We start from the raw sequence: 13,931 nt of genomic DNA on the forward strand, positions 1-13,931 counted from the left end.
AGACTCTTGGGGCAAGTTTTGTTAAGGACATATGAAGGCCGGTACGGCACACACGAAGGGGGGGGGGGAGGCATCACACACCCGGATGCCTTTGTCTTCCCAGTACTGATGCTTAACACATCGGCCCAGAACTGGCCCTGATAATCGTCACTCGTGTTGGCCGTGAGCTGGAATGGAACTCGGGTCGCCAGGTTCGTAGCGCAGCGTGCTCACCGCTCCACTGCGCATACGACTCCCCCATATCGACCCTCGGACTCGCACACAAAGACGGATTTACGCGCGCCTCTTTCTTTCTGAAACATAAATATATGTCCACTGTTTCTTTAACAGCATCTTCAGATTATCTCGCATTTCTGGGCCAATATATAAATGTAAATTGGTTTTGAATTTTCGGACAAAATGAGGGTGGGTAGGTGGTGGAGGAGAAGGATGGGGGTTTGGTGGTGGGGGGGTGCAGGGCGGGCTTGTGAATGAAGATCAATCCCTCATCCAGTTTCTCACCCAGCATAGAAGAAGCCACTGCCTCTTACAAGCACGCCCACTGGTTCCCGTCCCCCCACCTCCCACCAGCGCTGGAGGAGGGAAGTGGGGCGAGCGAGTGAATGAGTGTGCAGAGAGTGTGCAAGAGAGTCATCGGTGTCAGCACGTGTTCGTCTCGCTCACGGTGTCCGGTGGTCGCGTGCCCTCTGCTCGTCGTTGGTGAGTGTCCGCTCGCTCGCTCGCCTTCAACTTGACACAACTCGCTCGGTTGCCCAAAAGCTTGCCAAAACCGGAGGCCAAGTTGAGACGGATAAGACTGTGAATTGAGCCCCCAAACCCCCCCCCCCTCCAAAATATAAAAAAGAGTCGAGCTCAACACGTGCTCATTCTTGAGTTTCAAAAGGTCACGTTTTCGAGAGCACCACCAACTTCACGAGGAAGGGCAACTTTTACCCGTATGGTCTGCAGCAATAACGAATACGACATTACTACTACTACTACACACGTAAAGTACGTGTAAAGTACACGTTGAGCGTTCTTTGTCGCAGAGTCTGTACGCAATTAATAGTGCTTGACAATTCGTGCATCCACTCTTTTTTCTTTTTAAAGGTCGTTTGGAATGTCTGGGCCGTCCTGCGGACGTGTGCTGGCTCTGCTGGGCATCTGCCTGGTGCTGAATGGACGAGTTGCAGACAGCGCCACCGGTAAGAAAAGTTTACCCCCCACAACTAAGACACGCATCACAGTTGTATCAACAATTGTGTTCCAGTTCTGCAATTGCTCTCGTGTGTTTCTAAGACGCACCGCAAATAGTGTGCACAGTGTCAATAAGGTTATTCAAACTTGGTCTCTTTCTCGCACACTCACGCACATGCGTACCGGCTTATAAGATGCACCTCGCAACTTTAGATTTCAAATATGGGGGGGGACGGTTAATTTCATAGCATGTCTTTGGGATTAGTGACTGCCATTTATATTCTGCGGTTTGCGGTCAAATGTCTCGAGCAATGTGGATGTCGACTTGCAGACAAAGTAATGTCGGGGCATGAACCAAGCACAGTAAGCTACGGGCGGTGTCCTGGTGAGAACACCGCACTATGGAATAACTCGGGCAACCTGGGTTCGATTCCAGTTCCACAGCAAATATTCGTGCCGAGATTTGAACTGCTCCGGTTAAACAAGCCCCAGATGGCCAAAAATGCATTTGGAGGCCTTCATCCACCAGTGAGTTGACAAAGGGCTCTGAACTAAATGACTCATTAAAATATAAATGCATGAAGATATAATCTTACTAAAAATGTACCTGTGCGTTTTATATTAACATTTTGTTGGAGCGTATTAGCAGTGCAGTCATTATACGTGGTATGAGATATAGTCATACAATACCGGGTGTGGTGTTGGCCACCCACACCCTCGTGTGCCACAGTGCCGGCCTTCACAGGTGCTCGGGAACAGCAATTGCCCCACAGTCTGTTACAGGCAATACGGGGAGGCATTTGTCATACAATAACAATTATTCATTTACACGGGTAAGCCACACTCTTGTAGGAGTGTCCTGCATTGAATGTTTTATATTAAAATGGTTTCAGCCAGCCGCTGAATGTCTATGCATACCATTTTTTAAATTCACTACAAATCTTGCCCCCTTCAAAAGGAGGCTTTTGCATGTTTTATTTTTACATCTGATCCAGCTTAATTGTTATGAACTCGGTCACATTTCCATTAAAGTGCTTACAGGTTTATAACGAAATGTGCATACTTCTGCAGATTATAATACTCCAGTGAATAAAGCTGTTCGCAGTTAATGGTGTGATATACAATTTTTGTTTATACATTTGCGTGACTTTTTTCATGAACCGATACCAAAACAATCCAGATAATATCTGAAACGACGGGATAGCCAGGCTGGGACTTGTTAAAATAATTTGTTTTCAATATATATACCCGCATATAAGAATGAGACCCAACAAGGGGACATGTTTGTTACTGTGAAATATCAGAGAGTTGCAACACAACCAACCCCATCTCTTCTCTCTTGCCCATCCTATTCCTGCTCCCCCAGCCCCCAGCTATATGTATGACCAGACATACTTCAACCCCTTTCACGATCCCAACCCCAACCCCCCGTTTAACCTCTCCCACCTGTTCTTAACTACACCAACATTTTCAATAACCCCCACTCTTTATTTTAACCACTGTCATCTCATGTACAATTGTATAGCTGTTGTAAAGCGCCTTGGGCTAAGGCGCTGCTATATACATCTGTATAGGATAAGTTGTTGAGAAGTGGATGATGCTTTGTGTGAAAACCTTGTGTGATACGGTAGAACCTCGCATATCCGACCGTCGCATATCCGACCTGACCAATTAATCACCCCGCACCGAAGCCTTTACGGCATTTCTGTACACGGCGGCGTAACGCTCGTGTTCTCTGTGTCTTCACAAATCTAACCTTTATTTTTCACACACTCATATGTTCTTCTTAATCCTGCGTGAATTCGCTCCTAAATCACAGTGAAGCATTCCCCACTAAATTTAAAGCGGTTTTCAGCTTTACTTTTGTCGAGTAGCCCGTTTTGTGCATGCTGGTGTAACCGTCATTGCATTTACTTAATTTCTGTGCGTGGTGTTACAAGTTAATTGCTTATTGCTTTTTAATTTGATTATGAAATAGTCCCCTCCAACCCAGAATCACGGGACAAACTGTGACATATCCATATGGCCATGGTTTAGCGATAAGTCAACTTTCACCCAGATGTGCCAAGAGAAATGGTTGGTCGCCCAAAACTCCCGATTCAAGGACGTCTGCAAGCGTGCCCTAAGAGACTTTCAACATCAACGGCAATCAGTGGGAAGTTCTGGTAGGTAGGCGCACGTGGTTACGATATGTACGCTGGCTTCAGCAGCTCCGGGACAAGCGTGCGGTGTGTACACAGCATGGCACCTACCGGCGTCGTCAATCAGTCAGCGGCCATGACAGGACCAGAGGCATTTTTTCAAGATGGGACAACTGCGGCGGCTGGCGATGTCGAACCGGAATCGGCTGTTACAGTCATTACAGGAAATGTTCAAATCAATTTAAATCCTGTCCGAAAACTGAAAACCCATCGTCTTCCAATGACAAAAGGATGCCATTGTAGATGTTTTGTTGTTATCGTATTGTGTTACATACTGTTTAAACAAAGTATGTGTCGAACCAAATGTCATGCTTAAAAATTCACACGTATTCCCTGTTTTTTTTTTCACAGGAGAGCCTCACTGGTCGTACACGGGTGAGTCATTGAGTCTTTGTGTTGTTATGTCAAAGTGTTGCTCAGTTATGACTATTCCGAAATTATTTTCATCCGTCCTTTGTCATCTGTCAAATGGTAAACTGTTCAAGGGGTGCATATTCTTGGTTCTTTCGGTAAAGTCACGTAGAAGGGAAATAATAAAATAATAATATTTCCCTTCTACGTGACTTTACCGAAAGAACCAAGATTATGAATCCCTGCAGTCACGAAAGCTTTAAATCGAAAAATGTTCAAGGGGTGGTTAACACGTTTTTGGAAAAAGCAGCTTTCAAATAAATTGTGTTCATCATCATCGTCAGCCATCATCTATCCACTGCTGGATGCAGGCCTCCCCCCAGGCCATCACCATCTCACACTCCCTCTGGCACAATTAATCTAGCTCCTGCACGTGAGCTTATCGCATTGCTCCATCTCCATGGTGATCGTAATCTTGGGCTTATTTTCTACTCTGACAGCCATTCCATCCGTCACCAGTGTCGTAAATTGGCCATCGTTCCTTCTTGAGATGTGCCCTGCCCTTTGACCTCTTACCCTTTCCTAACAGTCGTCTCACTCGGGTCCCTCGGTGTAATTACACTTCCCCGCGCTTCTTTAGGGCACGGTCATCAATTTGCTCCGTTCTTGTGAGTTTCCTTATCTCTCAATGTTTCATGATAGCACACTCGGTAGCAAGAATTCCACTTTATTCTGCAATACACTTGGACATTGCTGGTCAGTGTTCGTCGAGTAATAGGACTCGTGACATCAAAGGCAAAGTTGAAGGACTGCACCACCGCTCACGCTACCCGTGGAACGGTTTCACGGTGACATTTGAATACTTTTAATTTAGATGCAGGTGGAAGTTGATGCACGCATATTATTGTTTTTTATTTCGAGGTGTTTCATATGCAATTGCTTCCTCATGGAAAACTGTTCACACGGTAATTGAAAGTGGTAATTTGTAAACCTCAAAATATCTCTGTTTCTTCAGGGCCCTTATAATGGTTTGCCAGATTATGGCGCTATTGAAATTGTTGTTGTTATTATTATTATTAATTCGAGTGCAGTTTCCGACGACACGTCAGTCAATCTGTGGGTCCTCTCTGCCGTAGAAAAGTAAAACCCAAAATGGTTGAAAAACTACCGTATTGTCGACCCATTGTTTTATACTAATCAATTTATCTTACGGAGGAGAGGGTTAATAAATGTTATGAGCGTATTGAGATTGCGGGGAGGGCGAAGATAAGTATTGAAAATTAAATATAGTTTCATACGTAATTTCTCCAGTTATTTTAGTCCGATATGCACTTTAGAGGGTTGTCCATTTCCAGTGTTGTCGTAGGGAATAAACTTAACATGTTGTTAGTCTTCAGCCTTAAGTTACTCGCGTAAAAATGATTTGCACCCTTTCTTCTTTGCTTAAAGACGTTATCGTCGAATGAATCTTCACACATCTAAAGAAACGAAGAGGAAGTGTTAGTTCAGCTTGAAATGTGAGCGTGTTGCCACTTAAATGGGCCAAATTGTACATACAGAATCGTCCTGCATCTTATATTCCGTAGCAAGGCAATGCTCTTGATGAATGTGTGTTTTTGTTTGTCTGGAAAGAGTACATTTGGAAACAAACTGACCAGGCAAAGGTGATTTCTCCTCTCCTGCTTAAAATCCTTTGACCACCAATTGTGTGAGCAAATACCCCGTGGAATGTAAATCGGTCTCCAGCGAATGCGCAATTAAGCAGCCTCCAACGGAACACGAGCCCAGAGATGTTCACTTTGCCACTCATTCGCCTGCCAAGCCTCTGAAGCAATTCGCTGACTGGTTCTGTTGAGAAAACTCCAGCAGTTGTTCGCGAGCGAGCGAGGGAGGGAGGGCATCTCAAATGTTTGTCTCTTGTTGAGCGGGGTGCGCTCAGGTTGGTTAAAGTTTAGTGGCTTCCAGTATCAGCCAGGTCAAACCACTCGCTGTGACATTGTGAGAATGTGGCCGTTGATTTTATTTTACTTCCTCAGCTTGTTTTACACATAAATTTGCTCGTCACCTATTTATTCAGGTTACCTAAGCAAATATATACGCACCTCCAATTATCACGGTTGGCTACATACGGCGCTTAAGAAGTTCAGCATACATACGTATTTCCTCTTTCACTTTGTGCACTTGTGTGTGTGCTCGTTTTGCGTGGCACAGGTGTGTTTTACGTTTGCTGTCCTTGGTTGGACAGAACATTTTTGAACAAAATCTTGTTGGCTGGTAGTGGTCATCTACACTCGGCCTCCCTTTCTCCTCCACCTATGACTCTGTGTTCTTTAAAATTAAACACATTTATAAAGGTTTTCTTTAGCCTGTGATGTATGCCCGATTGTTTTGTGTAGCCTCTTTATATCGATTAATCAATCAATATTTATTCGTTACATAGAAAGACCAATTCAGCCAGTTACCCAGCTAGTTTGCAAGGGAGATTCGTGGTTCATCAGAGATGCAGTTTCATGTAGAGGTGCACGTACATCGACATTGTTGTCATCGTCGTCGTAAATGTAAACGAACATTCCAGATTAGGAGTGCAACAGGCAGGTGTTTAATTCGTATCCTGCGGGACACAATATTGCTGGTACTGCTGTGGTGTAGCAAGAACAATTGTTGGCGGAAAAAAGGCACGCTCGGGCATATGTGACATAATAAAGGCTTTTTGGGTTAGATCGCGTTATTTATTAATGTGTCGTAACCCTCCACCACCCGACACGGCCAAACAGTAAAAAATGTGTCACGTTTACAAAGGACAAAATAATTCACTTCTTTAGCCCACCGGTGTGTTGTTTGGCCGTGTCGGGTGGTGGAGGGTTACGACACATTAATAAATAACGCGATCTGACCCAAACACCTTTATTATGAATAACATTGGTCGCGAAAGCCTACGTGTTAAACGTATATGTGACATAACTGACCTGGTGCAAGCGACCAAATTTGGTGGAGAGGTCAGAAATTGTTTGCATGCTTGAGATCGAAGGTCATCGCATATCTGACGGCTCCACTAAAGCTAGAAACATCCTGATATGCTCCCGTGTTGTGGTTAACCCAACTCGTACTCGCTGGCTCGAGACAAACAAACAACGACTCCAGGTATGCTGTGATGAGCAGCCTGTTGGGCAGTGCACTTGCTTGTCATTGACACAGGCGCAGTCTGCTGTTGTTTTGGAGGCTGTTGCCAGGCGTTTGGAGTGGGCTTTTTTAGCAGACCTGGGATGAATAAATTGTAATAATAATGGCATCAGATATCAGCTGAAATTACCACTACATAGTTATTTAGATTAATTGAGAATAGCACTGTTAAAATTGTAATTGACCCCAGGTCTGGGTTTGAGTGGTTAGTTAAAGTCTGTTTCATAATACACAAAGGCATGTTCATATAAACAGCATGAAGTTACAACTCCCACCAGACCTTGCATGTCTTGTGATGATGATTATTCTTTTGTACAGCCAATGAAGAGCAACGATTAAAGATTCAGCTCTAAGTGATTTAACCCTTACATTCCTTTGTCTGAGAGTTTTTGAACTGCAGACACACCACCTTAAAATGTGTGTGAAGTTATTTGGTTCATGGGTTGGTGCTTCTTTGCTGCAGAATAGAGACATTTATTTTTCACCTTTACATGAGGAATTCGCATCTCCTGTGGTTTGTGCGGATCCGGTGAAGCGCTGCTCATTGTTTCAATGGAAGACAGAAGCCAGGCAGGGAGGTGGTGGGCTCGCTGATGCGCTGCGTGTTGTGGAAGCCGTACGGTGTGGTGGTGGGCTCGCTGATGAGCTGCGTGTTGTGGAAGCCGGGCAGTGTGGTGGTGGGCTCGCTGATGAGCTGCGCTTTGTGGAAGCCGGCCAGTGTGGTGGTGGGCTCGCTGATGAGCTGCGTGTTGTGGAAGCCGGCCAGTGTGGTGGTGGGCTCGCTGATGAGCTGCGCTTTGTGGAAGCCGGGCAGTGTGGTGGTGGGCTCGCTGATGAGCTGCGTGTTGTGGAAGCCGGCCAGTGTGGTGGTGGGCTCGCTGATGAGCTGCGTGTTGTGGAAGCCGGGCAGTGTGGTGGTGGGCTCGCTGATGAGCTGCGTGTTGTGGAAGCCGGGCAGTGTGGTGGTGGGCTCGCTGATGAGCTGCGTGTTGTGGAAGCCGGGCAGTGTGGTGGTGGGCTCGCTGATGCGCTGCGTGTTGTGGAAGCCGGGCAGTGTGGTGGTGGGCTCGCTGTTGAGCTGCGTGTTGTGGAATCCGGGCAGTGTGGTGGTGGGCTCGCTGATGAGCTGCGTGTTGTGGAAGCCGGGCAGTGTGGTGGTGGGCTCGCTGATGAGCTGCGCTTTGTGGAAGCCGGCCAGTGTGGTGGTGGGCTCGCTGATGCGCTGCGTGTTGTGGAAGCCAGGCTGTGTGTTGGTGGGCTCGCTGATCAGGTGTTCTTGGGGCACGATGCTTGAATTCCACGAATTATTCCATTCCATTTAGATGCTGAACTTCGAGTGATGTAGAGGTTGTGCCTGTTTCCAAAACGGCTGTCTGGATCTCAGCCGTGCATGTGGAATGTTATTTAGATCACCTTTGATTGGCAGAATTGGGTCAACTTCTGAGCAGTGCAGTTCACGTAGAGTTGCAACTTTGCAGCAATTATCTGGCGTTGCAATATTTGCGAGTACAGGAAGCCGGGGCAATTCCGCAGATTTAAAAGTTTGTCCGTATTGCGATGTTCAGTTGGCTGTCTATGCGATGTAATCACCTCATGGCGCGTACAAAGCTGTTAGCCTTCCGCCAGCTCTGGAGCTGAACGTGTAGCCATATTCACTATGAGACATCTCCTTTACCAGTGGCAAAATATAGTAGTAGGTTTTTACCCTTTAAACTGGTACAAAACTGACACCTTTATACAAGGCATCATGTTTGCAACTCTGATAACATTATCAGAGTTGTTTCTTTTTGTTTGCATTTTGACTACTTGTGTTGTGGTTATGGCAAACATGATGCCTTGTATAAAGGTGTCAGTTTTGTACCAGTTTAAAGGGTAAAAACCTACTACTATATTTTGCCACTGGTAAAGGAGGTCTCATAGTGTTTAATGCTTACCCCGAGCTCTCAATACTCTGATAGTGCACTGTTTTTGAGTTGTACGCCTTTTGGTGTCATCTGGTCCAACACCAATGGAGACTAGGCATAAGGAAAGCTGTCTCGGGTGTGGACCAATCAACTTCAAGGACAGTGCATATTATTATCATTATCAGAGTTGTTTCTTTTTGTTTGCATTTTGACTACTTGTGTTGTGGTTATTGCAAACATGATGCCTTGTATAAAGGTGTCAGTTTTGTACCAGTTTAAAGGGTAAAAACCTACTACGGTGTAGCCATATTGTTGTTCAGACCGACAACTCCGAAGAGTCGGACAGCATGTCCGTTCCAACAGGCACACTTGTCGGTTATATGTATTTGTTTCCAGCCTGCACACTGTGCCCTGTTGTAATGGCTTTTGTTATCATGTACAGAAAGTGTTGGATTTGGATGATTAGTTGAGGTGCAGTCACGTCCCTGCTGCCATAGGATGTGCATGCTCACAGGGGCTGCTGCCGATGGAGGTGTCCTCTCCATCTCTCTTGAGAGAGAGTTGCACTGTAGGCCGACTGTGAGCCAAATCCTAGCAATTCTTGGCAAAGGATGGAAACTTTATTAAAATGCAGTGCGGGTAGTCTTGGACACAATGAAGCACTCGGGAAAGCGGATAATGTCTTTGCACTAAGCGAGCTGCGTTGCCTCATTACCCCCATCGCTCGCCGCAGAGAGATCTGGGCCATAAAGTAATTGCCGTAGACATTCTATTTTGTAACATATTGTTTAGTGGGAAACCCACAGCAAGACATTTTTTTTCTCAAGTGGGAGAGAGACGCCGTGATTTGTTTTATTTTCTACCTACGTGACTTTACCGAAAGAACCAAAGAGTATGGATTCCTGCAGTCACGAAAGCTTCAAATCTAGATTGATATTGTTTAGCCTTGTCCTTTTATTTTAGAGGGTGTACTCTCCCAATGACGGAATTTACCGCCGTTATTTATTATACACACAGAGTTGGAATTTGGACCTGAAAAAATTTTGGATATGAAAGGCATTTTCCACTAAAATGGTTCGTTTCAAATTATCCAGTACCGACGCACGTGTATGCACCACCACGGCACAGGGAGATTCACTTCCCTCTGTTCCCGCTCTGAGTAGAATGTGAATCCATGCGTGTGGATTTTAACGCAGGAATGTTGATCATTGGCCACAAATTGCGGATTCCCCCCCCCCCCCCCCACCGTCATTGCAGGAATGTCTGCTTCGGATTTAATATACTGTTAGGTATAGCGCTGGGAACGCAAGCCGCAACATTGAAGTGTAACGTTGTAAATACCTTGACGATTTAGATACTGGCCATTGCTGAACCCCTGCCTCTATCTCCCTCACAAGTCTTGAACCAAAAACTGCGACCCCCAAGTCTGGGTGCGCAAAACCACCCAATGCAGTCACATGTTTTCATGACTGTTGAGTCCTTGCCCCCAGGTGAGTAAGAGAGTTTCGCACACCGCGAACTTTCGTGCGAACGCCTCTCGTTTTCGGTCAGGAATCGTCCACACCATTTCCCCCGCCCCGCAGTGTGTGAAGTATTCCATCCAAACCGAATGTGATGGTTTCCCTTCTTCGTGACTGGAACGTGTGGGCAAGTGTGGCGCAGTGGTGGAACTTGCGTCTTGCAGTAAGAAGGTTAAGGGTGTGATTTCCGACTCGGGCACGTTTGTGTAAAGTTTGTGTGGAGTTTGTGTGAAGTTTGTGTGAAGTTTGTGTGAAGTTTGTGTGAAGTTTATGTAAAGTTTGTGTGAAGTTTGTGTGAAGTTTGTGTGAAGTTTGTGTGAAGTTTGTGTGGAGTTTGTGTGAAGTTTGTGTGAAGTTTGTGTGAAGTTTGTGTGGAGTTTGTGTAAAGATTGTGTGGCGTTTGTGTGAAGTTTGTGTGAAGTTTGTGTGGAGTTTGTGTGAAGTTTGTGTGAGGTTTGTGTAAAGTTTGTGTGTTCTCTCCACCGATAATGACCTGTCCGACTGGGAACAGTCCAACATGTCATTACAGGTTCTGGACGGGTTTCCTCCAGGTTCCCCGGTTTCCTCCCATAGTAAAAAAAATGAATGAAACCTGCAATGAAACTGGTATTGGCCAAAACATTATTACGTTGATTATTTTATTGGGGATTATACGGAGTAACATCTTCCTCTACTGCAAAAACTTGGCAAGCCCCTCCTGAAAAAAAAGTGTTATAATGAATAACGCTTTATAAAAAATAAGATTTTATAATAAATACCACTTTTTTCAGCAGGGGCTTGCCACGTCCCAACGTTGACAATCTCCTTAATCTGTCTCGCGGTGGTGCATGGATGTAGTGGAGCTAATTGAGGACCCACTGGTTATTTCCACCGTGCACAGGACTTGTAGACCCTGGTCGCACTGGATCATGCCCTCTCAAACCCAGCCAGAAGTGTCTGGCTCTCTCACTCTCCCCAGGTTCCTCACGAGGTCTTCCCAGTCAGACAGGTTATTACCTCTCCAGGTCAGTAGATTGCCATCTCCTCCCCAAGCCAATCGCATGTTCCAGATGTCTTGACTTTACTGAGGCTCCCTGATCAGCTTATGCCTTTTGACATGTTTACCCATAAATTCGCGTACTCAATTGGGATCATACACGGCAATCAGTGCCCTCTACTGGCACACTCAATGTCGCGTTGTGCCCGCAGGGAGAGCTGCCACCGGGTGGTGCCCTTTAAAATGTTTGAGATGTGATGTAAAGCGCTCTGAGACGCCCGGGCGTATCGGGTGCTATATGAAAAACAACTCATTTTAAACATTTTATTCTTACTACTACATTGAAAGCAGACTTGGATCGAAAACAAAGTCACAGCTGGGGTCCAGTTAGATTCGCTTCCTCCGCAGTAGTTCATTGGACGTCGTCGTGTGATGATTGACGCGTGTTCGAGTGCTCGTACAGCTGCGTGGTCCTACAGTATGCACAGCACACACGGCCACATGAACTGTCATCCTCGGCATCTTCCAGGTGATCGTTTGGAACGTGCGTTGCCCACGTGGAGATTAATAGAGACAAGTGCAGGCTGCAAAGCAAACATTTACCGCGGTAACAAATATGCAGGCCACACTGTGTATATAGTGTGGGCTTAGATAGCCATTGAAAGAAGACATCTCACGTAACGCAATAAGGATGGCGCGCATGTTAAACACAATCGGAAATTCTTGATAACGTCTTTTCGGCTTAGATCACGTGAAATGCACACCCACCTCCACCCGACACAGGTCATTATTATCAGTCAGGCTTGTCCCGTGAATAAAATGTACCGATTTCTTACCACTTCCGCACACAGGTGTGTTAGGTGGGTGTATGACACATCTACATTAATGCGAGCCAAACCAAAAAAATGTGTACGATCAATAACGTTGGTCGCGAAAGCCTACGTGTGAAACAGTCGAAAACCTTCATCTATGCAGGGCTGTACACGGCACGCCATAGGTCTGTTTGCGCAGGGAATAATGTCTTCTATAAGATAAATCTACCTAGACATATGTATCCAGTAATTCAATGGCTGACACACAGTGCTGTGTTTCAACAATATTTAAATCAATATGTGTCATACGGTAAACACCCCCCAGTTGCCAATGTGAGAACTGTTCCTAAACAAGACTCTCCATTCATTTCATATTCAATATCGACAACAACCACAGAGTTATGACGGAAAGGCTGTCCACAATGATTTGTTCGAGCCATCCATCCATTGTTCATCCCATACGGTTCAGCATGACACAGGCTGACAAAAGCAGCTGATCTCCTCCCTGCTAACCACCACAGCGACTGCTCCAACAGGGCCCGTCAACTACTGCGCACATGACCCATGCCACCTTTTGCAATGCTACCAAAGGTGACAGCAAATAAGAGCACCACTGCAATATGGGTCTCATACAAATACGTACGATATGTGTTTTGGTCCTTTAGCCTATTGGGTTTTCAGACTGATGTTCACCCAGCAGCTTTTTGGTTAAGCAAGAAAACTCTGGATCCAGGTCGGTTCCTTCTGGTATCATGCAGCTATCACTTGGGCGTCTTCCCCCACAGCCACCCCCGTGACCTCCTCCACACACACGCAGCTCCTTCTACCAGCGTTAGCTATATCCAGTCGTTCCTGACGCAAGTCCTCTACCTCCCCGCCACTCTAAGCTGCCTCCGTGCAGCATTCAGCCACCGCTCCAACTCCCTCGCCTCTTTATACAGGAGGCCGTGGGTTCAATCCTGACCCTGGCGCCTGTATCTTCAGAGTTTGCATGTCCTCCCCGTGGATTCCGTGGCTTTTTTTCCGGGTTCTCCGGGTTTCCCTCCGCCTTTAGAAACATGCATTGAGAGGCTGCTATACATTTCCACGTGATAAGCCACTTCGTTGAGCTGTCATTTGTGGTCAGTTCTCTTCTGAAAAAGAGCTACACAGCTCAGTGGGCTTTACCTGGGAAAAAAAAGGGTTGTAACACCAAAATGTGACCATTTATCGAACCCCTCCGAGTGTGAATCATTGTAACTTGCCTCCAATGTTTTTTTTTAAGTTGGTGAGTATTTACATTTTCGTTACATATTAATCGGAAACATCTGTCATTGACAAATGAACGAGAATAAATTATGAAAAGTGCAAAGAGAAGCATGGAGAAGTGCATCCTGTAAATTACAACGAGAGACAAAATTATGATGCGGAGGCTTGGGTAGGACACGTGGCTCGGAATAATTATGGCAGGTGGATGAATCTGACTTTGGAGTGAGTAGCAGTTATTGGAGAGAGCATGCCCAGTAGGACATACACCGTGGAGATGGAGCGATGTGGTCAGCTCGTGCGCAGGTGCAAGATTGGAATATTGCGATAGCAACAGCATGGGGAGAACCTTCATCAAGCAGTTGATGGACCATGACCAACTATGATGGGGAATACATTCCCACTGCTCCGCTTATGCCTGGCCCCACACAAAGACAAAGATCCCCCGTATAGCCTATAACAGGCTGTTGGGGCAAGCTGCTGTTAGCGAGCACCTATAAAGGCCGGCATGGCACATGAGGGGGTGGGTGGCCACCACCACGCCCGGCCACCTTTGTCTCCCCAGT

The 13,931-nt window shown here is 46.0% G+C and overlaps 1 protein-coding gene across 2 annotated transcripts in view; it reads left to right on the plus strand.

Annotated features, from left to right (window-relative positions):
• The first annotated feature begins 534 nt into the window (after nt 1-534).
• Nucleotides 535-13,931, plus strand: part of LOC133343810 (carbonic anhydrase 14-like) — a 54,991-nt gene continuing 41,594 nt past the window's right edge. The window contains exons 1-3 of one of the 2 annotated variants that reach the window (XM_061553663.1): nt 535-699; nt 1,090-1,184; nt 3,729-3,752. In XM_061553663.1, the coding sequence (XP_061409647.1) occupies nt 1,100-1,184; nt 3,729-3,752 (109 nt within the window). In that variant the 5' untranslated portion in view covers nt 535-699; nt 1,090-1,099. The other variant, XM_061553664.1, reaches the window with a different exon arrangement.

Source organism: Lethenteron reissneri, chromosome 18, assembly GCF_015708825.2.
Source record: "Lethenteron reissneri isolate LAM-NWPU_2019-01 chromosome 18, ASM1570882v1, whole genome shotgun sequence".
Taxonomy (NCBI): domain Eukaryota; kingdom Metazoa; phylum Chordata; class Hyperoartia; order Petromyzontiformes; family Petromyzontidae; genus Lethenteron; species Lethenteron reissneri.